Below are 26,930 nucleotides of genomic sequence, written 5' to 3'. Positions count from 1 at the left end.
GTGACTCCAAACATGGCCGTATTAGGAGCTGATATGCTGCTGCAACTTTTCCCAGTGGTCATTTGTGGTATTGCAATGAAAAAGTACCAAGAAGGCCCAAAAAGCATTTTTTGATTTGCACACGTTTATAAAATAGACATTTGTACCGTCAACCTCCTCCAACTGCAGAGAAGTTACAGTGTTGTGATTTGTGTTCTAGCATTTTAGGCCCTGTATGTTTTCTACTTTTAAAGTCAAAGCCTAGATTCTTAGAAAGGGTTTTATTTTTGTTACGCCATTTCCATAGACATTTTAAATGGTAAAGTGTGGCTATAGCCAGCAAGGGAAACCCATAAGACACTTTCAGAGTGGTTGCAAGCAAACCTGGAAATAAAAAAACTTTTTGGCATCGAAGTTGAATAAGCAGATGAGCGAGCACTAAATCCAGAAGGGGGCAGTAATGCAACTTAGAGGATGTCAACTGCTGTAAAACCCCAAAAAGTAAAAGCAAAGAAGAACAAAAGTCTATTGACATCTTGTTTGTCCTTGACTGTCTTGGTAACGTTAGCAAAGGCTACGGCTGCATTCAGGAGTCAGTTTAGTTAAATCATTTGTCAAAACAGCCTCTATCAGCTCTACTCAAGTTTTTGTTGCAAAGTGTAACAGTCTGGTTTTTTCATTAGTAAAGCAAGGCAGTTACTTTTCTGAGTAATAGTGATGAGTCACTGGTGACAGTTTGTCCACCAGTGATTATTGCCTGACACATGCATGATACAGTATTTGATGTATTTCTGTGTTGTTGAGCGGCTCTGTCCTCTGTGTTTCAGCCCACGGCCCCATGCCCGATAAGCTGCAGCAGGCCTTGCTGCCCGTTGTGGAGCACAGCGTTTGCAGCCGCAGCGACTGGTGGGGCATCAACGCCAAAACCACCATGGTCTGTGCAGGAGGAGACGTCGTATCTGGATGCAATGTGTGTGAGGCATCAACAGAGAGCAGCTGTCCGACCTGAACTGCCTGCCATGAACAAGGTTAAATAAGGTCCCTGTGTTTGCTCCTCTCTCTCTCTCAGGGAGACTCTGGCGGTCCTCTGAACTGCTTGGGTCAGGACGGTAGGTGGTACGTGCAGGGCGTGACCAGCTTCGTTTCCTCCAGCGTCTGCAATGAAGTGAAGAAGCCCACCGTCTTCACCCGCACGTCAGCCTTCACCGACTGGCTCAGCGAGGTAAATTAGTTCTGTTCTCTGCCCTGTTTGATCCACACCACCACCTCACCTCTGAGTGAATCTGTCTGTAGAGACACAGGGATGCACTGCAGCCAACGTCACTGATACATAAAACATTTCATCTGTCAATAAATCATGCTTTTTTTTCCCCCCTTTTTTTTCTTTTCTTTTTTCCAGGTCATGCTTAAATACTGAAGATCTGCTGGCCACAAGTTGATCAACTCCAAAAGATAATGAGATCCCACGTCAGTATTGTCTCCATGTGGAGTGAACTCATTTCCAAGTTTCACATCAAGGTCAGAAACAGTCATACTGTAAAAAACATTAGAAACTGAGAAGATACAATATGTTTCAATAATAAATGGTTAAAAGTGAAATACTTACAAAGCCAGTGTGTTTCTTGCGTATGGTAATATCACACTGATTCCATACAGTGCGGTTTGTGTGATTTTCATTTAGATATAAAAGCTCAGGCCTTCCTTCTAAACAAAATCAATCCTTTATGTCAATCAAACACATCCTTCTAAAAAAACACCCAAGAAAGCTGTAGAATTATCTCTGTGGTGCCACTTCATATTTCATCTCTCCTGCTGTGCGATAAGAAGAAAGAGGGATGACTGCCCGTTGGCGCATGTGGAGGACTTATGAATTAACATTTCCTATCAATCACTACCAAGGTCGGCCAAGTGTCGGCACCGGTGAACACGCTGTCTGATGCACGCAGGTGGGAGCCGAGCTGGAAAGCAGCGTTTTACATCAGATAAATAGCAGCAATAGGTTACCTTGATGCACGACCTCAGCAGTCCGCCGCATCAGATAACAGCAACCTTTGACAAATACACGTCCAGTTTCTCACAACAGACTGTTATTTTTAGCCTGATAGAGAGCGATAATTAGATAAGGTACATGACCAGCCAATAAGTTTTTAATAAAAACAGGGTTCTCAGCACTTCTTAGAGCAAAATGCACTCGAATCAGATGCTTCTCAGAACTCTGATGAAGACACGGGAGCTTTGAAAGGTTTTCTACAAATAAAGGCTGTGAATTCATCAGCGCTTTAATTCACTTTTTTCATCCCGAAACTCGCAACTCTGTTTGAATGAGCGAAAATTGAGTCAAATTAACAGATGAATGTCAAAGGAAATAAAAGTGATAAAGTCCAATATCTGGTTCAATGGCAGCATCCAGTGTGCTGCTCGCTGACAAAATTAAACCTTTAGTATCTTCTTTGGAAATGCTTTTCAAAGCCTTCAAAGCAGCTGCCTGCAGCTCATGTTTGTTTTCAGCAGATAAACTGCTCAAGAGGGTTTAAATGTGATGACAGTCTCGGCCAGTCTGAGACCTTCCAGCTTTTTTTTTTTTTTTAATTTTTATTTGACACCATTAAAAGTTTGGGTTGCACAAGCAGTGCTTTTGAGGTCATCGTGTTGTTGCGGTGTGAAGGTCCAGGAATTGCTTTGCACTTTTGAATTCATCGTGCTATGAGTCAGTCGGTTCCAGCGGCATCAGCTCCGTGCCCGGGCCATGACATGACCTCTGTGTTTCACTGAGGAGGTGGGATGGTTTAGACCATTGACCCTCCCTGTCTTTCTCTTTCACTTTGGTAAATACCCGTGTCGGTCTCATCTGGCCATGAAAGTCTGGACTGTTTCTAGCTTGCCTTTGTGCTTTCTGGCCTTTTGATTCTTGCTTCTTATAAAAGTTAGCATCTTGCAGTGCAGCCGTCAAAGTCACGAATCGTAGATCATGATACGCCTGTGCTCTTTCTACTGGTGCTGATGTTGCTCACCTTTGTTCTTTGCAGTGCAAAGGATGTTTCTGTCATCAGCTGAAGCAGATGTCATGTGGCTACCAAGAGTAGATCTTCTCATTATACCAGTCGACCTACAGTATTTGAGACTGTTGTATGTTATGATGCTGGATTATAGTTGCATTAATGTGTCCTTTCACTTTAATGTTGCAGCTGGTGAAAGCCCATTTTAATGACATTATAGACTTCCATGTGAGGCTGTGAATTTTCCCCCAGATATCAAAGCAACTGAAGTCATCAGGTAATGCTAGGTGAGTATAAAGTGTTTCTGCAATGCCATGCAAGTACCTAAAATGTAAATTTGTGTTTCTGTGCCCAAACTGTTTTCAGCAGAAGATTGCTGAGTGATGGAACGGCTGCCTCAGATATGAACACCACCACTTTTCCCTGTTTTCCAACCTTAAGCGAAAGTTTATCGCAGCCTCCTGCAGACGGTGTGTGAAACCAAACAATGAGGCTAAATCGGTGAGTCCAGTTTTGCTTCTAACCCCGACATGAACACAAAGCTTTTGATATTTACTTGTCCCCATCTGCTGGTGCATGAGGGAACTTCACAGCAGCTTCATCCAGCGGAGAGAAGATCTGCAGTGGTGACTGCTGGAACCTCTGCCACATGTGTGACTTCTCCGACTGTAATTAGGTTTAAACATGAGCGGAATTCCCACTGGTTTCCAAATCGTATTTCTGCCCTGCTCACTTTTACAACTGTTGATTTTCTCACTGAAGTCATGTCGAATATCATTCTCCCACCGTCCAGCCAAGAAAATTAGGAGAAGTTCTAAAATATTGATGCTGTTTTGCTTTTTCCCTGTCAGGTTTGCTGTGCAGGCAACACATCCAGTAAATGGAGCCATATGGAGACTGAACGAGTCTACAAACACAACTCTGGGCTGCACAGGTATTTAATCTCTGTATGCTCTTACACCACTTTTTTTTTGTTACCCAGATAGCTGCTTTGACAGATCATTAACCAAGGTAAGATTTTAAAGGCTACTGGTGGTCAAGATGCAAATGCAACATAATATATGAGTTTATGTCAAGGAAACTAAACATGATTTTAAATAACATTAGTGAGGGTTTACGCTGATATATATATATATATATATATTTTAAATTGAATGTGTACTTTTAAAGAACTACAGTAACAAATTGAATCCAAATTAGCTTTTTGCTCAATCAGTTCAAGCCAAATAGTATCTAAAAATAAAGATGTAATGATTATTTTTTCTTACAAAATGAATATACTGTTAAAATAGTCTAATACAGTTTTTGGTACGTCTTGGTGAAAATGTTTGAATTGTTAATTATTTCTTCAGTGGCTCAGTGTCTGAGGAGGGTCACCAAACCTCTACTGATACTCAAGTCCACCTTTGACACAGTATAGTACGTGTAACATGCAGGACAAAGTAAGAGGACATTGCTGAAGCCGCAATTACATGCAGTCCCTCAAGTATAATTGTAATTTTTGCACTATGTGTTCTCGAGGCCTTTAAAAAGTTGATTTTAAAATAATTCTCTGCAGCTTAGAGTCTTTGAATTTACACTGTGGCCATGTGGAGGCAGCAGGGTCTCACTCAAGTCAGCACAAACATTTTTCCTTATTTCTACAAAATATTAACTGTACATTTGCGTAAGACGTGAAGGTGTTCGTCCAGATGCATGTTGTTTTAAGCAATAAGGGGCTTTCCATGCTGCTAAAGGTCGAGGTGGATGATGTCATTATCACTGCTCTTCTGCAGTGAAAATTCAAACTATTCTGTTTCTTTCAAACAGTCTTTTTGGACTAAAAAGTTCAAACCCACAGAGAGACACAGACTTTCCATCGCATCTAGTGTCTGTCACTTTGGCCCTGATAGCTGCTCGATCTCACCGGCCTTTCAACCAGTTTGGACGAGTTCTAACAGCTGAGTTTTATGGTTTTATAGATTGCGGCACAGCCTACACACAGCGTAGTAGTACAGGGCACCCCCCTCCCGCCGCCTTCGGCCTTAACATGAGGGCAGAATGTATGACCCTCTGTGGACTGTGCCAGCATGGCAGATAGGCGGCATCAACTCAGAGGAGCTTCAGGCAATCATTGACTCTGATGCCATAACAATCTCAAAACAAAGCATTTCAGATGCTTTATAGGAGGCGGAGGAGAATACTTTCTACCGTCTTCCACGGGGAGAATGGAGATGATACGAGTGTGGAAAACAAGAGAGCGGAAAAATGTTTGTTTTTTTTTCATTTAAGGTGAAGACAAGACAGAAATACATAATCACAGGCATGACCATGAAGTATTTTGATCAGCATGTGGGTGGAGGGGCAATGAAAGCAGCATTCCAAAGGTTAAAGGTATGCCGTGGCTGATCTTTCCATCATATGTGGGTCTCCTGAAGTCACATGGGGCGAAAGCATTGCAACAAACCAAAAGGGCTGGTCAATATATAACTCGGCAAACTGTAAAATATCGCCTCTTTAAGAAGCATCTTCGTATTTATATTACTGTGTACACTGCAGAGGGGTCAAGGTCGCATCCAGAACCACCTCTGGAGACAATCCCATTCCTATTATGCAGAATGTTACTGCTCATAACTGCACAGAAGCTGAGCCTCTAGGCGCAGGCACACACAGGCAATTATCAGAGATAAATAGATAGATATTTAATCAATAATCAGCTCATGATAATTTGCCACACCTGTCTTTTATGTCTTTTATCTACCAGCTAATTATGAGCCGCGAAGAGTTACTTCGGGTGAAATGATGTGATGTTCGATGAAATGAGGAAAATGTATCGGTGATTTAAGACTCTCACAAGAGAAATATTTGTCATTTATTAAATTCAGAACATTATTACAGCTCGAGTTATGTGGTAGGATTCAGATTTGTGTTGTATCTGATTAGAGGCACAGAAAAAAATAAGAAAACAGGATTGAACATGGTTTTTTAATATGTTTTAAGGAAAGCCTGATATCACCATGTTGCCCTGGTTTCTACGACAACGTATTTAATGTTGCTTCATCGTTGCGACTGTCACAGCGTTGGGGGCGGATGACAAAAATACTAAAGTCCAGCTCGATTTGCCTTCGGGGCTTTCTGGCTGAAGCTTTGGGAAGTTTAAAGACTGACAAAGTCCATGTAGGGAGGAGACAGCGGTGGATAAACTGGTCAAACGCAGGACTTTCACCCAGGAAACGGCTGTATGTGTTCTGTGCAGAACCAAATGTTTATGTTCAGTTGTCATTTCTACACTTATTTCACTTCATATTTTCGGGGGGGGGGTTGTTTGTTTTGTTTGTTTTTGTTTTTAAACAATTTTCAGTTCCAGTTTGGTGAAACTATTTGTTCAAGCTAAGAAAAAGATTGTGGTTTGAGTTAAAATTGATGCTTTTAATCAATTATTTAGTCACAATTTAGCACTTTTCAAACAAATCAACTGCAGTTCAAATGTTTTACAAGAAACTGAAATAAAATAGCATTGTTAAAATAGATTTAGAAACTAAAACATGCAAGAATAATGAAAAAGAACAACATAAACAATACCTTTTTGTGCTTTTAATTTTTTTTTTAAATTTCACAATGTTAATCAAGCATTACACTCCTTTCAGTTCTTTCCATTAATCGGACAGCATCTGAACATGTCGGCTTCATGTGTGGATGAACCTCAGGTCACTTTTCCTTACAACAGTAAATATACAAGGTTGAATCTAGTAAAAATGAATGTGTCATTTTAAACAACGGCACATTTCTGAAATCATATGAACAGAAAGGCGCACAAGTTTATGATGTCCTGACGGAGGACGTTGTCACACATTGTGGACAACAGTACAGTCTGCGTCTGTAGATAATTAAAGTTTAAAGCAAGTAAATAATTCGATCTCATTGGATTGTGTCCAAACAGCACAAAACTTTTAGTCTGACTCTTTGGATGTAGACTTCAGGGATAAGTTTGCGTTTAACCTGCTTTTCCTTGTTCTCCATTATCTGTGTTTTGAAATACTCTTCACTCCAGGAAACAACAACAGCCTCTATTCCAAACTATCCCACTGAAAATTCCAATTTTTAAACAACATTTGGACTGAATAGATTGATTGATTTAAAAAAAAGAATAATTAAATAAATCAATAAAATAGCTATTAATTAAAAAATGTAATGACAGTGCTAACCTCCCTGCATGCAAATATTCCAACAAAACAAACTCCCCTGTCGTCCAATATGATTGTGAAAACCAAATAAACAAAATATATAACAAAAAAACAAGCCGGACCATTTGTCCCGTATAGTAAAATAACTATGAGGTGCAGCCAAATTGCCAGATTCTGTCGAGTTATGCAAAACTACACCACTTTAGACACATTTTGCACGCCACATCTACACTTTTCAAGCACATTTTAAGCTTTTTTCCTGAAGCCTACGGTTAACATAAGGGAGATGGAGTCATCTGTGAGAACTACATGACATGCAATGTCACACAAAACACAAAAAAACACATTCACAAACACATGCAGTGACTAGGCATCTTTTTGATATGGCTTTTTTATGATTGAGGGCTGCTGTAAAAGCTGTAACCTAATCATTCCTATTCAATTGCAGGATGTATTCAACAGCAATAACATGAGAAAAAAACGTAGTCCTAGAACACGCTCACGTTCGTCCATCGTGTTGTAGCAGGAAAGCTCTAACCTCTGCTATTATTCGCACTTAACGTACTGTCCAATCACGTGTATGGCAAACACTGTGGCTCTGTCTGTCACTGTGGTGGGTATGAAGCCGTGAGGAATATTAACAAAAAAAGCAACTGATATCTGAATGACAGAATGCAGGCAGAAAGGCCTGAAGGCAAACTTCTCCCATGCATGCATTTTTGCAACAGCATCAATCTCTGTTTTTGTATTTTATTGCATTTTTCCATGAGTTGCAAAGCTACAACATCACAGAAATAGAGTTGGCCAGTTAAAGCATTAATTATGATCTTGTAGGAGCAACATGTTTAGTTTAGTTTGAGCTAAAATTTAAAATTTAAAATGCATTTCTGTTCTTATCATATAGAAAAAGAACAAAATACTTTCATTTACAAAACAACATTCTGGTTTTTGCATATTTTTAAACTTTGACATGAATTTAGGCTTTAATTTGCTGCTAAAATCAATAATGTACATACTATTTTGAAATGTGTGGCTGCTTTATTCATGTTTTACTTTATCTTTGTATTGTGTTAAAAGTTTCTGTGGTCTTTGCCATGTAATTTGTATTATTCATTATTTGCGTTTATATTTATATCGGGACCACTGGGATTCATCACGTTGCGCTCGTAGACAACAAAGTCTGTATGTCAGCGAGATTTTTTTTTGTGTGTGGGTGTTTGAATTTTTTATTTGTAGCTCCTGCTGTTTTGCTGAGGCCTGTGAACGTGATACAGCCTGCAGCTGCAATCATCTTATTGGTTGTGTAGCAGTCAAGCAGTGCAGGATAATGATTGATTGCTGGTTATGAGCTGTTGTTTTGAAGCTACAAGATACAGGATCAGTTTCATTAGCTGCCGAGGCGAATTAAGCAAATGCAAAATAACAAAAGAAGTTCCTTTTTTTTCTCCTCCCCCTTTTTTCTGTAATTTCATTTCAGTGGAGATTACTGGTGTGTTTTTCACTTACAAGTTCGCCTCTTGAAAGAGATAAAAGGGGCAGAAGAAGAATATGACAGGCTTTTTAGACGTGTGCATGCTAAACATCCAGAGGGATCAAAAACGTAGGGAGCACATAAAATTAACTGTAGCGACCAAAGTAGATTAAATGCATGAGGGACTCTTGTGGCTGCCTTTGGAGTTCTTTTTCAGAGACTGAAGTTATTATAAGTTCAGTTTTTAGAAGAAAACATCATCACCACTCAAGCAAGTCCCACATCTACCATAAAATCAGTCGCTGCTCCCAGAGCTTACATGGAAAACTAAAACAAGAATTACACACCAATTATGCGCGGCGATAATAACAATAATCATCATCCGTTATTGGAGATTTAAACATATTTACAGGGAATTCAGATGAACGAAAACTGCTGTAAGCCTGTAAAGTGGATTTAGTTCCATCAACTCAGTGAACCCTTCTTTTTTTTTTTTTTTTTTTTACGAGGTGACGTTAAAACTCTGATGATTTTATTGCACTTTGGGAGTAACTGCAAGAAGATTGTAGTTTAATCATTTACTCATATTCACACCATTTATTTTATATGTAATATGCTGTGTTGTTACAGCCCTATCTCTGCCCTATCTCTCACTGTAATCTTGGACTAATACAGTAAGCAATAAACACACAAACGTCTCTGTGTGTGTGTGTGTGTGTTTGCACGTGTGCGTGTGTGTGCATGTTATCTAAGCAGCTGTAAACCTGTGTGTGTGTGAGAGAGATGATCAGAGTGTGTGTGTGTGTGTGTGTGCTTGGACAGTCGGCCCTGTGTGTGAAGATAATAGATTTAGATAAGATGCATGCGACTAGAGCTATACATTAGAACAGTTGGATCGCTCACTGTTGGCTAAAGTTATGATAAATTCATGAATAAACTGTGAAATGCACAACCCAGTGTGACACAAAAGCAATCGACTCATGAGTATTTAAAATTTTCATGTCGTATTTTCATGTCAGGTCATGACAACCTGCAACGACCATCGGGTTTCTTTTAAAATGTTGTTTCAATTATGTCAGTTTGTGACTTCTTATTACAGTTCGCTGTCTTTGTGTGGACCTCAGCATGAGATGACCAGTTTAAAAGATCCTAGAAAGAGAGAAAAAACAAACTGAGAAGTGCACAATATGGCTGAAAAAAAAAGATTATTTTTAGAGAAAGCAGTTAGCCTTTGAAATTTTCACTTTGAAGAAGAATTCAGAAGAAAATGAAGATTCATGTTCCATGTCCAGCCACCAGGAGGCAGCTCTCCTGATTTTATTGGCTGCACTTTGATTAAAAGTCTGCAGACAGGTGGTAACCCACAAGATGTATTTTATACTGAAAGTGTAGTTTTATTTTATTTAAAGCTTTAACCCTACTAAAATCGACCATCACGTTATTCTTGTCGAAATTAGTGAATTAAAAAAATAAAATTAAAATTAAAAAGTCGGATAAACTTTTCCAAACTTCTCTTTTCCTCATTCGACTCTATAAATTATGTATCACCTTCAGACACAATCTCTTCAAAACGCACCCAAATCGTTTCTTTCTGCTTTTTTATGAGCCCCCACATGCAGATGCAGCGTCCAGGTACTTGGACTCTGCGCGACCTTTGCACTGCGCGCAGCGGGTGTGCGCTCCTCGCTGCGCTATAAAAGCGGCTCTCCGGCTCGCTGTGAGCAACAGGTGAAGCTCAGGTGAAGCCTCCCACCCACAGCTCACAGCTCCGGGTTCACCCTGCAGGTGCGTACGCTGCTTCTTCTCACTTTCATCCTCCTGCAGGAGACACACGACACATGTAGAAAAGAAAAGAAAATATGATGTGATCGAGGATATTTGTCTGAAATGAGTAATTGGATGATTCAGGAGGTGTGAGATGCACCTGTGTTTGGAGAAAAAAAAACCCAGCTGTTTGGAGGGATTTTTTTTCTTCTTCATTCTGAGTATTTGTGACAGTGATCAAGATTGTGTTTGTCTCATTCTGTGAGTTTTTTTTTTTTTAAGTCAGCCTCCAAAGTGTTTGGTTGATCAGATGCAGAAGTGATAAAGTTGTTGCTGTAGGATTTCACTTTGTGTTTTCTTGACTGTCACACAGCTGTTTAGCGGTGATTCAACCATACAATCAACTGCATCAGAATAGTTCTGCTTCTAAATACATGTAATTGTGAGAGGTAATTATCTGTTGTTTTCATCTTTTGGAACAGACAGTCATGGCTCCAAGACCACAAGTGGGGACAGAGTCCTCCCCTGATCTCGGTAGGTCCTTTATTTTTGGTGACTTTCTCAAACTGTTGCTGGGACTCTTTCTTCCTAACATTTCCTCCCGCCTGTCTGACATTAGACGACAAAGCTTCGACTAAAGATGCCGCCATCCTGCCGGCTTACTCCACCGCGGTGCTGGTCAATAAGGAACCAGAGGAAGAAGAAGACCCCTGGGAACTCCCAGAGCTCAAAGACACAGGGGTCAAGTGGGCAGGTGAGGCAGCTCTCCATTCTCACTGCCCTTTGCAGTGTAAATACCTTCACAAAACCTGAATCTGATTCACCACTTTGTGTTTTTGTTTTTCTTACAGAGCTGGATACAAAAGGAAAGATTATGAGAGTGGTGACTTCTATTGTGAAGCTGGTTCTGCTGCTTGGGTTTCTCTACTTGTTCATCTGCTCACTGGATGTTATGAGCTCTGCTTTCCAGCTAGTTGGAGGTAAAAAAAAAAAAAAAAAAAGAAAACAAAAAAAAAAAAACAGAAACAGAATTTCACTATCGCTAAACACCCATCTTTGCACATTTATTTACTTGATAATGTCATGTCCACAAAAGGCTTATGTAATGTGTATAGAGTGCTGTGTTTTTGACCCAAGGGTGTGTCTGTGTGTGCAGGAAAAGCTGCTGGTGACATCTTCCAGGACAATGTTGTGTTGTCCAACCCTGTGGCTGGCCTGGTCATCGGTGTGTTAGTCACAGTGCTCGTGCAGAGCTCCAGCACCTCCTCTTCTATTGTGGTCAGCATGGTGTCCTCTGGATGTAAGTAGACACACACAGGCATGGAAGACACATGCGTACGCTTGAAATTAACACAAATTTATTGACTGGTCTACTCAAAGACATGCACAGAGATTGTAAGGTTGCAAGTCATTATAGAGCCCCTAAAAGGTGTTCAGTTTACGATCATATAAGACAAGAAAAAGGGCTGAAAATCTTAGTGTAATCATGCTGCAGCTGTGTTACACATTAATGTAATGCTGCTCGTGTTGTTCAGTGCTGGAAGTGGAGTCTGCAGTGCCGATCATCATGGGAGCCAACATAGGAACATCTGTCACCAACACTATTGTGGCTATGATGCAGGCAGCAGATCGAAATGAGTTCCGCAGGTAAATCAGAGCATTGTATTTATTAGAAACATGAATGGAGATTAAAGTAACTCTCCAAACGGCTTCTGGCCCGTGGTTCAAGAGCATTTTCCTTCACTTCCAGGGCATTTGCAGGTGCCACAGTCCACGACTTCTTCAACTGGCTGTCTGTGCTGGTTCTTCTGCCCCTGGAAGTTGCCACCAGGGGTCTGTACAGACTCACCCTACTTGTGATCCAATCATTCAACATCCAGAGCGGAGAGGATGCCCCCGACCTGCTCAACGTCATCACAGACCCCCTCACAGACTCTATCATCGAGGTATCCATGAAACCATCAAGGAGGTGCAGCATTATTATAAATAAGAAAAAAAACATCTCTTTTTATTAAACTGAATTCCTCTTCTCCTAGCTGGACAAATCTGTTATCACCGGCATTGCCACTAATGACCCAGAAGCCAGGAACAAGAGTATGATCAAAAGATGGTGCAAAACAGAGATAAACGTGGTAAGAAACCAACAAGAGCTGTACCACATGCATTAAATTATTAGTTACAAGAGTGAAAACACATGATCGAGCTATGGTTACCTCTGCTTCTCTTGATGACTGATATTGTCCTTCTCACATTGTGACCACAGTGATTCTGCTGTTAGATCATACTTTATAAAAAGGTGGAATGTTGTGTACAATCATTGAAAGCTCATCATCAGGAGTTGCATTAATAATTACTGTGCTGTCTCTTGCCTTTGTATTTAAAGCTGTTTTTGCCATCTCTCTCAGACTTTCTGGAATGAGACACTGGAGAACTGCGCTCCCCCTTCTGTCTGCATAGTCGAGAAGAACATGACTTGGGTAGACAACATAGAGAAATGTAAGTGTGCTTCCAGGCCTGGTTTTTTTGGGGGGTACAAAAAAGAGCATTTACAAAGCAATTAGGATTACCTGATCCACCAAAGCCCACTGAAACACGAGACAGCCATTCGGGCCACAACGACCTCCTTCATGTAGATTCTCTGATGTCAGGACAATGACTACCTTTGAGACGTTGTAGTGACTCAGCTAATACTCTTCCCCCGACCCGGCTACCTGCTCAATAGGTCCATTCATGCTGTCTGGCTGAAGCACCACAGTGAAGTGCCACGTGACTGTAAAATGGATCACTTCTTCAAAGAATTCTGCCCCCAATTAAAGTGAATGATTTGGTGCTTGGTTTTGTAAACAGAAAAAAAACTCTTGGTTTTTTTTAATTTGATAAGTTCAGAAGCTAATCGCGACCCCTCGGCTTGTTTTACAGCTACAATGAACAGCAATGTTGAGCAAGTTAGGCTGGCAGTTACTCATCAATAGATGAAGCTTCACTACACTGAGGCTATTCTTGGAGAAATGTAGCAAAGTCAGTGACACCTACATGGCAGAAATAGTTTACTACATCAGAACATACTTCTTAAATGTGTATATTTATTTGTCACTTGCTGTTACACAGAAGGGCTTATGTTCACTACACATACACACCAGTCATTGGGTTTAATTGCCTAATATTGTGTAGGTCCCCCTTATGCTGACAAAACAGCTCTTACCTATCGGGGCAAAGATACACTTAGACTTATGGGAGTGTCTGGTGGTTTCTGACACCAGGACTTGAGTAGCAGATCCTGTGGGTCATTTGGGTTGCAGGGTAGAGCCTCTATAAATCAGGCTCATGTTGGGGGATGCCACAGTGTTTTAATGTTGCAGCTGATCGGTGCATGCCTCGGTGATCGGTGGCATTGTGCACTGATTCTTGGTTTTATTTAAGACTGCATTGAAAGCTCTGCTGTGCCTGTTACTTCAGAAATGTACTTTGACTGTACATATGTGGTTGTACAAACCGTCCGTGACGTCACTCGTAGGTTTCCTGAACAGCAGATTTGAAGCTGAGTGTGGTAGTTTGGCCGTGGCCATCTTGACAGTGCCTAAATTCTACTAACATCCGGAGGAGTGTAAATATAGCTAAAGCGGGTCTTGTAAACGTCTCGGGGCAATAAACTGTCCTGTGAAGGCACCCACCTGTTGCTCAAAGCGGCCATGCCTTAAATCCTGCATAACTTTTAGCCTTATTATAGTTATAAGGGGTGAGTTTGTTTTTTTAAATTCACTCTTGTACAGCTGTCATTTGTACCAGGCTGTAAACGTGTTTACTTCTACTGTTAGGTTTGACATTTCATCATGTGGGGGGTCTATGGGGACTGGCTTGCTTTTGGAGCCAGGAACTGCACATACTGCTCACTTTTGTGTTGCCTTTATTTTTTAGCTCCAAATTTTGCCGCTTAGTACAGACGCTCTGACATTACTGAACCAATAGCTGAGCTTCACTACTGAAAAGCCTTTTGATTAGGGAAACAGCGAGATTAAGAAAACTCTACAGAGACATGTAATTGATCTAGTAATGCTGCTAGTGCCCAACACGGATGAATCGCCTTCTGTATGTCACAAAATAACATTCTTGTTGTTTCAGCTTCATTTATCAAAGTGCTTTGCTCTGAAGTGAGTCATCTGCATGAGGCTATTTTTAGTCATCACATAATGCAAGCCTAGAGTGGACACTTAAATGTCAATCATCTCTTTGCAGGCAAACACATCTTCGTCAATGTGGACTTGCCAGACCTGGCAGTGGGCCTCATCCTCTTGGCTCTGTCTTTGTTAGTCCTCTGCTCCTGCCTCGTCCTCATTGTCAAGCTGCTCAACTCCATGCTCAAGGGACAGGTGGCTGTGGTCATCAAGAAGGTGCTCAACACAGGTACGAAAACACTACAAATGAGCATCTTCTCTGTATTCTCCATGCATCCTGTTTGATAGTCGGCACATCTGCTTCGGTGGTGATGCTTGATGAGCAACACAGGTACAGCCTTCCTGTTGCTTCTGGCTCGCCTCCAGGACCGGCAATCCTGTTGTGTGACAGAGAAAGCTCAGGCACAAATACTGTTTTGATAGAAATCCTCATTTGCTGTGTTTATGTGGTCATAATGCGAGCAATCACACCGTGTTCACTTCATCGGGTTTATTGCTCACCTCCTGTGTTTCTGTTTTACTACAGACTTCCCCTTCCCCTTCGGTTGGGTTACTGGATATATTGCAATTGTGGTGGGTGCAGGGATGACCTTCATTGTTCAGAGTAGCTCCGTCTTCACCTCAGCTATAACACCACTTGTCGGTAAGTCGCCATTAGTACATTTATTTTCCTTTCATTTGTCCTTTTTTGGTAATACACCAGACCTTAAATTGTGTAAATCTTTCACTAGGTATTGGTGTCATTAGCCTTGAAAGAGCTTATCCTCTGACCCTGGGGTCCAATATTGGTACGACAACCACTGCTATACTTGCTGCAATGGCCAGCCCTGGAGAAACGTTGGCCAACTCCTTGCAGGTAAGATGCAATTCAGAGTTACCCTTATGTGACTGTTTACAGCCATGCGAGCAGCAAGGCAAGCAATGTTGGTTTGTCCCGACTGAAATATAAGTACAACTATTGCACAGATTATGATTACTTTGATGACGATGAGGTTTGTTGGTTTTTCATGCAACATCTCAAATACAAAAGTATTTTGATGGATTGCCAGAAAAAAAAAGAAAAAAAAAAAGAAAAACATGCCCTGGTATTCATTGTCTCCAGGAAATGCGTTGTAATAAGTTTGATCCCCTGAAGGGTGCATTTATTAAATAACTAATCAAAATCTGTTCTGGGAATGTGATAAACATACTGAAGTGTCCTTGAGCAAAACACTGAACCCAAAGTAATCCCTATAGCAAAAACTTGCATGGCAGCTCTGCCACCTTTGGTATTGGGAAATTGTGGAAAGCACTTAAAGTACTGCTATGGTGGAAAAGTACAAGTGCAGAGCAAATCCCATTTAAACCTGTTGCTTGTAAAGTCAGTTGTAAAGATACAATGGATTGCTACTTACATTCCCTCCAAAATGATGTAACACCCTCGTGCTATCATCAGTAGAGCTCGTCCAGAGAAGTTGTCGGGTCTTACAATAATCACCAAATATTTTGATCCTCAGTTCATTTGATTGAATAGTTTTATGAAAAATAGGTCAAAATTCTCTTATTTCTTTCCTCCTTTATGACAGTAAAACAAATTATCCTTGAGGATGCTATCTTTTCTTTTTCACCATTTAATAGGTCAAACAAGTAATCAAGAAAACCGACAGATTAACTGACAATAAAATTAAGGTAGTTGCAGCCTTAGTCATCAGGTCAAATTTTAATTTGTCCGGTACATTTGTTTATGATCATATACGTACAAAACTAACACAATCCCTCCAGCTCAGTTCGCTCTGTGTGTGCTGCGAATAAGCAAATGTTAGCATGCTCAACATCAGTAAATGTGGCAAAACATCAATATGCAAGGGCTAAATGCTAACGTGTTGTGAGGATTTTAGCACCTATCTACAGTCTCAGTGAACTGCCAGCAGTGCTGTACACTTTATCTTACTTAATAAGCCTAGTTTGAATGTAATGTATTTTTGTGTTTTTTGTCTAGATTGCCCTTTGCCACTTCTTCTTCAACATCATGGGCATCCTATTGTGGTACCCAATTCCCTTCATGCGGGTGCCCATCAGGTTGGCCAGAGGGCTCGGCAACCGAACCGCCAAATATCGCTGGTTTGCTGCCCTCTACCTCATCCTGTGCTTCTTGGTTTTACCTCTGTCTATATTGGGTCTGTCGCTGGCAGGCTGGAAAGTCATGGTTGGTGTCGGCGTGCCAATCGTTGCTCTAGCTGTCTTTGTGATTATCGTCAATGTGATGCAGTCCCGCTGCCCCCGCTTCCTGCCCAGGGTCCTGCGCAACTGGAACTTCTTGCCACGGCCCCTGCACTCCATGGCACCTTGGGACAGAGCGGTAACCTCGTCCTTTGCCTTCTGTGGTAGACACTGCTGCTGCTGCTGCAACTGCAAATGCTGCCATTGCTGCCAAAAAGAGGAGGAGGAGGATGAAAAGATCAGGAGCAACAGCATGAAGAGCCTGGAGATGTACGATAATCCGGCCTTGTCTAAAGACGAAGATCCGGAGTACGTTAAAGCAACACATCTTTAATATTATTAAGTTAAATTTGTACCTGTAAGCAAGGCTAAATGCAATAATGTACTTGTAGCACACTTGTAATTGCTCATCACTTCTCAGGTTGCGGTATGTCATCGATTCTCCTTTATTGGATGATACTCTGAGCACTGTAGTATACACTGTTGCTATCATGCTGGAGAACAGAAGTGTTGCATATATCTTTATGAACCTACTGTTGCCGGGCATGTGATGTTATTTTCTAATGTTTGCAATTTATTGTTCAGACTCGCTGTCTGCTATGACATAACTATGGGTGGTTGCGAATGTGATGACATTTTTATATTTTATATGACATGTTGTATTGTCAACTTTGAACATTTCAGATGTTTAATGTAGCATTTAAGATGCATTATTAACATATGTTGTTATCTTTCAGTATTTAAGACTATGTAATAATGTAAATAACAATTTAAAAAAATAATGTGTAAATAAAATAATTGCTATTTTTAAAGTGAAGTTTTGTTGCTTTTTTTTTTTTTTTTCATCTAGATGCAACACTTATGTCAATAATCCAGATTTGACCAGAAGCCAGAGTTTTTGTAGGCACTGATAGGACATTTAAATCAGTTTATCTGATACTCAGCTTAGATATTGCAGGTCATGCATGTGTTCTGAGATTCACTGTGAGTGAGTGCGCTAAAAGAAAAGGCTTCCTGAGGAGAAAAGATTCCCACTTGCATGTCTGATGCGCCTTTGAACATCAAGTTTGTGAGGGAGGACTTCAGACTGAAACACCAAGTAAAGTTTAACTTTGTAACTGCAGCAACATAAGCTGGTTCAATCTTGATTCCATTAGTTTTCATGGAAACAAATAAAGGAAAACCTTTGGAATAAAATGCCTTTAGAAGCTGTTTTTGAATTGGAAATACTTTGAAAGACATTTGAAATGCAACTTGGAGTACGTAGGTATGACTTAGGTAAAAACTCCACCACATGGTGCCTTAAACAGCCGGCAATGGTCCTACATGTGCTGCCGTCCTCTGACCTTGTAAGTTCAATCAAAGCGTCTGGTCCTCCCACATCACCACCCACGCTGCTGTACCTGAACACTGCCCTTCCTGTGTTTATGAGGTCTGGGAGCAGCAGTGGACTTCAAGTACAGGACAGTCATATCACAGGGAGACTTTAACCACGTGCTTTATAGTTGTATTTATTACTTGATGATTATTAATTATGACTAGGTGTCAGTGCAGTGGACAATGGTGGCCCAGTTGTGTCACTGTCTGTCGATGATTATTGTAGATTTTTCATCGTAAAATGAGCGACTTATTAAATGATCCATAGAGGCAACACTTTTAAGAGTTCTGCGCCTTTAGAATATCTCATATTCAGTTATATTAGATACACCACTTTTGCCAGCTTTAATGAGCACACTGAGTTTTTGTCAGGCTGAGTAACGTGTCAACTTAGTGAGTGCACTGGCAACATGAAACATATAATTATGTCCAGATTTCATCTCTTTGTGACAAACATCAAGGGCTTCTCTGCTCTATGAGCAATATTTGAAGACCCGCTGAAAGTGGAGTAATGAACAAGCCATGTACCACGCACTGCAGCTGGTCGCAAGGTAGTTTTTCTGTTATCAGTGTGTGATTCTGGAGTTCAGGTAAAGTGCAACCCATTTTTATCTTTAGTTCTCCAGAATTTTGCCATATTTCTGCCCCAGTCACAGACATGTAGTTGCATAATTCAAAAGGCAAAGTTGGAGAGCACTGGAAGCACAGAATTAAATACTATGATAAGGTACAACAGTGTACACGACAGTAAACATAAATATTGAAACTTGCTTTGGAGCAGATAGCAGCTACAAAAGCCGCTGACATTATAAAGTCCATGGTCTAGGAGCTATGAGGGGTATTTAATTTTGGTTGTCCATTATTAATAAGAAACAAAAAGCCTCTGGTTTGGTTCATCAGAATCTTTTACAGTGGCTTTTATTGCACCATGACAGTTTGCAAGAAAATGCCTCTGGGACTGTTCACAAGGAATCTGTATGCTGATTCAACACCATGCAGCTAACATGACAGTACATTTTATTTCCACTTATAATTAATATGAATTAAACATGTTACATTCAATTGAACTACCTACCAACTCAAGTACATGTATAGATTTGGTCATAGTTAAACAAGAAGGAAATATATAAACAACAACAACATAAATATATAAAGACAAAAAAGAAACCATCTTGTGATTTGGCAAATCAACAAGACTCATATTCAGTAGTTGAACATTTGTCTCATGACTTGCCAGGACTCTGTTCCTAACCTGTAATAAACCAAATTATCAGCGTTCAAGGCCAATCATTATGCTATCAACTCTTTTAAAATGATTCAACTCAAGAGATTAAGTTCGGACAATAAATTGTTTCTGACTCTCCTAATATGTCAGATCACAATCAATTTAATTGTGCAAACAAAGTGTCTTTGATGGTTTATCTAGAACATTTTGAGTGATGCGTCATGGCACACTTGTAGCCTATCATATTTCCATTAACGGACGTCACCTGAATTGTTCAATACTTGTTCCAGTTAGTTAGTTAATGTCTAGGGGACTTAAATTAGGTCAGTGAAGTGGGTAATGAGTAGATCTTAAAAGCATTTCAGCTCAAAATGTATAATGTGAACTGAAACCTAATGATTGTTTGCTGGTTTGCCACTTTGGCATCGAAAAACCTTTCAGATTAATGAACATGTTAACAAACTGTCCAGCAGTTTGCCAACAAGACAAACCAAAATCCATCATTTACTGTTTGTTTTTAGCTCTGTTTTTGGTACCTACCACCTCCTTGGTAAAAAATAAATAAATAAATCACAAAGACATCGTGTACAGTATGTTTTTAGGATTTTTTTTGTGTTTAATGTTTTTAATTTTTTTTTGTTGTTGCTGCTGCTTCAAGTTCCAATTTTACTCTAATGTCATCTCAGACGTACACAAAGTACACAGCAGGGTGAAATTTTATGATTTCACAACCATTGTGTTACAACACATAGCATAAGAAACGTAACATGAAGCTTAAACAACATATAGTGTAGTTTAAAAAGACTGTGTGGTAATTGGACTGTATAGCAGATCAGACTGACTTATGTTATGCTACTTGACATTATGTTTCGTAACAATGCTGTTTTTTGTAGCTGTAAATGTTGCCGATGAGAGCCACGGGAGTCAATGGAAACAGTGAAAAACCAAAACAATGTGCTGAAAGATGTTTAAATAGTCTGTGAATTTATGCCGAGCTACAGATGTTTCTAGGAAATAAGCCAGTAGTTGTCTGTTGGTTTGTCACTACGGCTGAGCAATTTCACATTTCAAGTATTTATCGATGCCGTTGGTAAAACAAAAAAAAATTGATGCAGCATTGTAGCTAATTCTTCTTATTTGTTACAGCTGTGTTGTTGTGCAAATTTTGCAATTGTCTTTTTTATTTTATACACTGATGGCTACTTTTAAAAGACTTTCTAGTATTATATGGTATTATGTGCACGAGTATATTTAGTGCTGCGATGGGTCACACTCTACCAATAATTAACAGTGCTATTCATGAACAATAAACCTGATATAGGACATTACATAAACTGATATGAGACTCAAATAAAGTTGTATCTTCTACCATCTGAACAGGTACAACAACTGGAGGGTCAGTGGCAATCACGCCTGCCCACACAACGCTGACAGTGGGACTGATTAAGCAAAAGGAGTGTGTAGGGCAACTTTCCACGTACAAGTACTGCAAAATACTACTGTGCATGCTGTATAAGATACTCGATGAAACAGCTTTAAAGTTCAGCGCATACTGATTCAGCCTTCTTTGAATGCTGACTTGTTTGCTGCTCTTTTGGATAATGCTGAATACAGCTGAGAATATTCAGACTGCTTGTGTAGTGCAGCAGAGAGCATATCTTCAGTTCTAAATTGAGCAAGTCAGGCATGCTCATATTCAGCATCAGCAGACGTGTCTAAAGCATAAATGGACTTTTCTATTTTTGTTTCATGCGAACACGCAGGTTGAAGTGTCTTTAAAGTGACTCTAAGGCCTGTTGAAAGCAGAGTTAATCTGATTATTAACGGTAGTACTGAAGCAGTAGGCTAGTATGTAATTACTGGCTGCTGACGGGTGAAGGTCCACTGCAGCCAACCGACAAGGGAGGACACACTGGGACTGAAGCTGGACACAATCAGTTTCTCATTGTCAAGGTTTTTGCCACTGGAATGAAAAAAAGTCTGAATGTGCACTTTAATCGTGACTCTTACTGCTGGACTTAGTGATGTTTTCAGGAGGGCTTTTTAGCATGATTTAGCAGGCACGGCACAGGTGTTAATGGCAGCACACTCTGTCAGCGACATGGCTTACTGGGTCACGTTGCCTTCGTCTTCTTTTGCTACAAAATGTCAAAATGTGTTCTGTGAAAAAACACACAGATTGACCAGCAAAGCTAAATAACATCAAAGATTTTAAGGATGGAAATGAAGTAGTTTGGTATGAAATGCTCATTGCCTGGAGGCATAAAGTGTTTCAAGCACTTATAGTTTTTGCCAATATGTGTCAAAACAATTGAGATCTTTAATAATATGCTTACAATAATAATAATATATTTAGAGACGCAGTAATGACATACAACAAATACAATTTCTATAAAAAGGAAAAAGATCTAAGGCAGCCTTCTGACAAATGCAGATACAAAACAATGCGTGTGCATATTAAAGCAGAGCAGGGATGCAGCCCACGCGTAGCGGCACAAACGGCCTTCATCGGGGTGTGATCACACAGCAAACAGTATCCCCCTTTAGTGGATACAGGATGATTGGAAAAACCCGAGCAGAAAGCCAATAAACTCGCTGGTGATAAATGTACAGTAGGATCAGGAGATGGCTTTACAGAATGTAAAGAAAGAGAAGAAAAAAAGAGATAAACAATAATAATAGATAATAGAAACACACATTTTCCACTTGTCAGTTGAGCGCATTTGTCTTGAACCCATTTCATTATAGCAATAGCTGATATTTTAAAGCTCCAATAAGCATTATTTGTCACATTGATTCAGTTTATTCAGTATCAACTAACTGTAATTTAAAGGGTTGCTTGTACTGCAGATCCCTCTGAGAACAAACAATTCTCCAGCTCAGCAGTTCACAATAATTAGACTTGGTTTTAGTCGCTTTGTTCCCTTGTGGTTAAAACTCTGCTAAAGTTTGTAATTTGCACCAGAACACTGAAGAAAAATTACATTCTCTGTACATCTGTAGTCAGCTGGTGTCTCTTCCGTTATGTATTGGTGAGGGGCTGTAGGGATTTCTGTCCTATCTTAAGCAAAAGTCATTACATTACTTCAGTCCACCAGCCTTCGAAATAGTACACAGGCTAATATTTTATTCATATGTAAAATAAGATTTTTGTCCAATTATATCATGTTAGTACCTCTGAGGGATTAAATAACTAATTAGGTTTAAAGAGTAACTTAATATGAGGCTGAAAAGCAGCGCTTCACTACCTTTTCCTGGTTGAAAGTATCAATGTTGTTGCATCTCTACAGTGAGAAGGATCAGAGGTATCTGCTGCAGTCATAACCACACCCAACAGCGACGTCACGAGAAACCTGAAATACACAGCAGTTTAACAGGGCGAAAATTGGCAAAAACAACTTTTCACCTGCTCTATAAGCATATTTCTGTCCACTAGTGATTAGAAAGTGCTAAAATTATTCACCATTTACCGGGAAATACCGTTTATGAAACAACAGCCCTTCCTGTAAATGACTAATTCATGAAACAAAACTCCAAGAACATCAACATCTGAAAAGGTACCAGATTGTGGTGGCATGTTTTGGTTCCAGTCAGCAGCTTGACACTGAGTCTGAGAACAGCTCATCCTCCGTAGTTATCTTCCCTAAAAGAACTCTGAATTAATTGTGAATTAGTAACTAATGCACACACTGCCAGTAACTGTACTGGAAGCATTACAACTTCTGTTCAGTGGGAACAGTATCACTCTCCACTGTGTGATTTACTCTGACAAAGTGTAGCTTACTTTCCGCGGTGTGGGTGTTGACACATGTTTTCCCCTGGAGGCCGCCCGGACGAGCTCAGATGCACTCAGTGTGTGCATCAGGACCACATGTGCTGAGAACATTCAGTACTTTTTATTAGCTGATGACATTTTTAGGCTAAGTGCTACTGTGACCTTGAGTCAGTCAGAGCTCTGGGCTTGTATCATTTTAAATTGTTGATACTGTGTAAAAAATAGCTTGTTCTGCAGGGCACCGGGAACCCTGATAACATTCCTGACTTATTTCACATTATGCTATCGCACATTAACTCTCGTGTCACATTTACACACATTTAAAATTATCCCTGAGTCCAGCAGGTGTGAATCACCAGAGGCTTCGCCAAGAGCTGGATTCTCGCTCCGGTCAGCCAAGGCTAAGAGCCAAATAGACAGATTCCCTGGAAGGTCTGCCTTAAGGTTTGTGTCTGCATGTATGTATCTGTCCGGAAGCTGCTGAGTTAAGGTTAACCTATGAACACTCATCGCGCAGAATAATAAAAATGTGCTGCTGTATTTCTACCGCCATCGGCCAATTCTGAATTATTGTTTCGCAGCACAAAGCCTCCCGATTCAAACAGTGTAAACCATTTCTAAATGCCAAATTCACAGCAGCAGAATCAATCGTTCCTCCGTTTGTAATAACAGTGTGCATACAGACGGTAGTTTGTTTCCTTTCCTGTCATCTACAGGGGCACAGGCTTAATGAATTACAGTGGGTTACACACTATTTTCACTTTAAGAGACCAGCAAATAAAATGCCTCCAAGCTTTTTGTCTTCTTTGCAAATAGAAAGTGAATATTTAGAGGTTAAACTGGTTTATTAGCACCGTGACCACAATTACAGTTATTAGTGTTGGGTTTGGCAGGAAAATGTCCTTCTACTGAGGCCTACAGCAACATTGTGACCTCTCAAAAGCACCATACTAGAAATAACAAATACTATCCTTGGTCCTGGAGCATCCTGGAGTACGTATGCCATGGATAAATGGCTTGATTTTTCACATTTTGAAGCTTAAGAAGTTCTTAAAATATGATATACAAAAGCCACTTCATCTAAAATGAAAAACTGAACAAACACTGTCTATGTCATCAGTGATCGTTGGTGTGTTGAAGCTAAAACACACTCACGCATATTTACAGAATGAAGCCTGCAACAGAACACGGTGTGAACTTTAAATAGTCATTCAAATAGACAGGCCTCACTGCATTAATGGGTAAACCTGAGGTTGATGGAAAACACTAATTACTGAGTAGCTGCTTATTTGCTTTTATTGTCTCAGCGGAGTGTATCGTTCAGCAGGTTGGTAGATACAGATGTTGCCAAAGTCCAGCTGAGGTTGCACAGGGATACATGCTATTTTTAGACGTATTACAGCAAAGCAGGGCTATATACTATATGCATGTTATCCCTCTATCTTCCTGTGGTATCTGTAGTATTTAGAGCTAAGGTAAAACAGGTGGTCTGGGAGTCAGTGCATTGTTTTCTCCCTTTTAGTGTGACTTGTGCTGATTTGCACAGTAGGATCTGTGCGTATAATGTAGCTATAGTGGTGAAATATTATAAGTACAGACATTGTGCGCATACCATGAACACGATACCAGTTGGTTTCAAACCGCAGGACTTTAAAACATGTCCGGAGGAAATCAAATATTAGTTTTTTTCTGAACAAGAATGCCTACCGGTGAATATTCCTCCGTTACAATCAAATATTCCAAAGGGTTCAATAAGAGGTTAATTTAACTAGAAAAGAAGGAACACTGTCGAAGCTGTAAATTAATTTGTAAGTGTGCAGCAGAGCTGGTCAAAGTTGGCCATGAACTGTAGCACACAATGTGTCAATCCAAGGTCACATCAGTCAGTGTGTTATCATCTTATTAAATAATCAGCTGAAAATTCCATCTATTCATCACATAATTGAAAATCACACTCAGAGAAGGAAAAAAAAAACCTTTCCAGAGGACAGTAGTTTTAATGCATAATACATGAAGAAATATATACATCAGTGGAGTCTCAAAAGGTGTAAGTTGGTAGGAATAAAATAGACCAATGAAGAGTTTCTAATCCATTGACTTTGTGGGGATTCATGTCTGAGATTTAATAATTAAGGTAGAAGTAGATGGTGAGTCACAACTACAATATCAAACTGTGACTTGAATAAAGAATGGTGTCAATGATTAACAGGAATAGGTGAAAGAGCAGACAGCAGCTGCAGAACAGAAGTGGTGAGCAGTCACAATTACGTTAGGCTGAAGCGTCTCATGTTAGCGGAAAAACTTTGACTGAAAAGCTTCTTCTTCCTGAACATACTCCAGGTTGATATATCTGACTTTTACTGGAAACAACGAGAGACCATGAAATAGAACAGATATCAGTGATGTCCAGGTGATGAATTTTTAATGACTTTTCTTCTAGTAGCATCATGAAGTCAAAATGTTTCCCCGCAGGGTTTCTACTGGCTGGGATTGGGCCTTTGAGGGGCTACTGTAAAAGCAATGAGCCTGTGACTAACCCCTATGAAATTCCTGTTATTTTTGACCATCTATTAAACAAAAGCATCTATCTCACCCAACTAAATAAAACTCTGCTGAAGAAATTGTTAAAACATATTTACATTTTTAATTTCCAAATCTTGTGGTCAGACTGAGACCATTATTTAAAATTGGGGTGGCACAATGTCTCATCATTTATTTTTACTGCCATGTCAAAGTACACGAGGCTTAAAATATACAGAGTCTTTAAAAAAAGTAAGTTTTCCTTTTTTTTTTTTTTTTTTTTAATTTTCAACACTGAATTATGGTCAATTTAATTTGGCTTTTGTGAAAAGAATTTACATAAAAGACTCTTTCACATTAAGGTGAAAACTGATTTCTACAAAGTAATGTCCCTTAATTACAAATATTAAATGTAAAATAAATGTCATTGTGAGCATGTTAGAGTGGATGACATTAGCACTTAGCTCAAAGCAGTGCCCTGCAGTGTAGAGCTGCAAAAACTAATCGATGAGTTGTCAACTATTAAAGGACTCAAGATCCATTTTGTTAATCAATAACTTATTCAGAAGTATCCAGGTTCTTAAATTTGAGTATTTTCCTGTTTCTTTCCTCCTCTTTGACAGTAAATTGAATATCTTTGGGTTGTGAACAAAACAAGATATGAGGATGTTGTCTTGACCTTTTGGAAACAATAACCAACATCTCTCACCGTTTAATCGACCAAACCACAAACTGATTAATGAAGAAACTAACCAACAGGTAATTTAACAGTTAAATAATGGCAGCCTGAGTGCAGTGCAGTCTTTCAGAACCGCTACCATGACATGAGCCTCAGTCTTGTTTTTATATCCTGGTTACTGCCAAAAGTTTAATCGCTTGAGATGAATCCCACTTCATATGGGGTAATAGCATTAACTTTCCTCACTCTAATCAGATTTAGAAGTTGTTTCATTTTATTCATAGGTTCACTCTTGATGGTGATGTAAAAACTAGTGCCTTAAAAACTGCAGAAAACACAAGAGACTCTTGCAGCATACATGTACGCAGTGTTTTTGGTTTGATAACTGGTCTCTTTAAAGATGGAGACAGACGACATCGTGGGACAGAGATAGAAGAAAGAAGAGGGAGATCATTAGTCCATCCCCAAATTACACATAGACGTCACTCTGAACTGAAGGAGCTCCACATGGAGCTGTTTACACTGTGAAACTCCTTATTTAACTAATGACAGCTCCATGAATACCAGCTATAAACTGCACATCATCACAACAGTCACTCGGAGCTGTAAA

General features: G+C 39.8%; 2 protein-coding genes across 2 annotated transcripts in view; both read left to right on the top strand.

Annotated features, from left to right (window-relative positions):
• LOC103369944 (chymotrypsin-like elastase family member 3B) overlaps positions 1–1,441 on the top strand; it is a 3,667-nt gene extending 2,226 nt beyond the window's left edge. Inside the window, exons 6-8 of the mRNA XM_008298808.1 lie at positions 807–949; positions 1,049–1,201; positions 1,379–1,441. Coding sequence (XP_008297030.1) covers positions 807–949; positions 1,049–1,201; positions 1,379–1,396 — 314 coding nt within the window. The 3' untranslated portion in view covers positions 1,397–1,441. The remainder of the gene's footprint in view (positions 1–806; positions 950–1,048; positions 1,202–1,378) is intronic.
• Positions 1,442–10,861: 9,420 nt separating this feature from the next.
• On the top strand, positions 10,862–17,157 carry slc34a2b (solute carrier family 34 member 2b). Its single transcript, XM_008298796.1, has 12 exons — positions 10,862–10,907; positions 10,993–11,127; positions 11,225–11,353; positions 11,530–11,673; positions 11,909–12,020; positions 12,124–12,319; positions 12,410–12,505; positions 12,779–12,869; positions 14,607–14,774; positions 15,072–15,188; positions 15,277–15,401; positions 16,524–17,157. Exons 1-12 carry the CDS (start codon positions 10,862–10,864, stop codon positions 17,076–17,078), a joined length of 1,914 nt encoding a protein of 637 aa, XP_008297018.1. The 3' UTR covers positions 17,079–17,157.
• The last annotated feature ends 9,773 nt before the right edge of the window (positions 17,158–26,930 follow it).

Source organism: Stegastes partitus, unplaced genomic scaffold, assembly GCF_000690725.1.
Source record: "Stegastes partitus isolate 25-593 unplaced genomic scaffold, Stegastes_partitus-1.0.2 Scaffold30, whole genome shotgun sequence".
In the NCBI taxonomy this organism is placed as follows: Eukaryota; Metazoa; Chordata; class Actinopteri; family Pomacentridae; genus Stegastes; species Stegastes partitus.
Note: the sequence above shows the minus strand (reverse complement) of the source record. Positions and strands in the feature narration are given on the sequence as shown.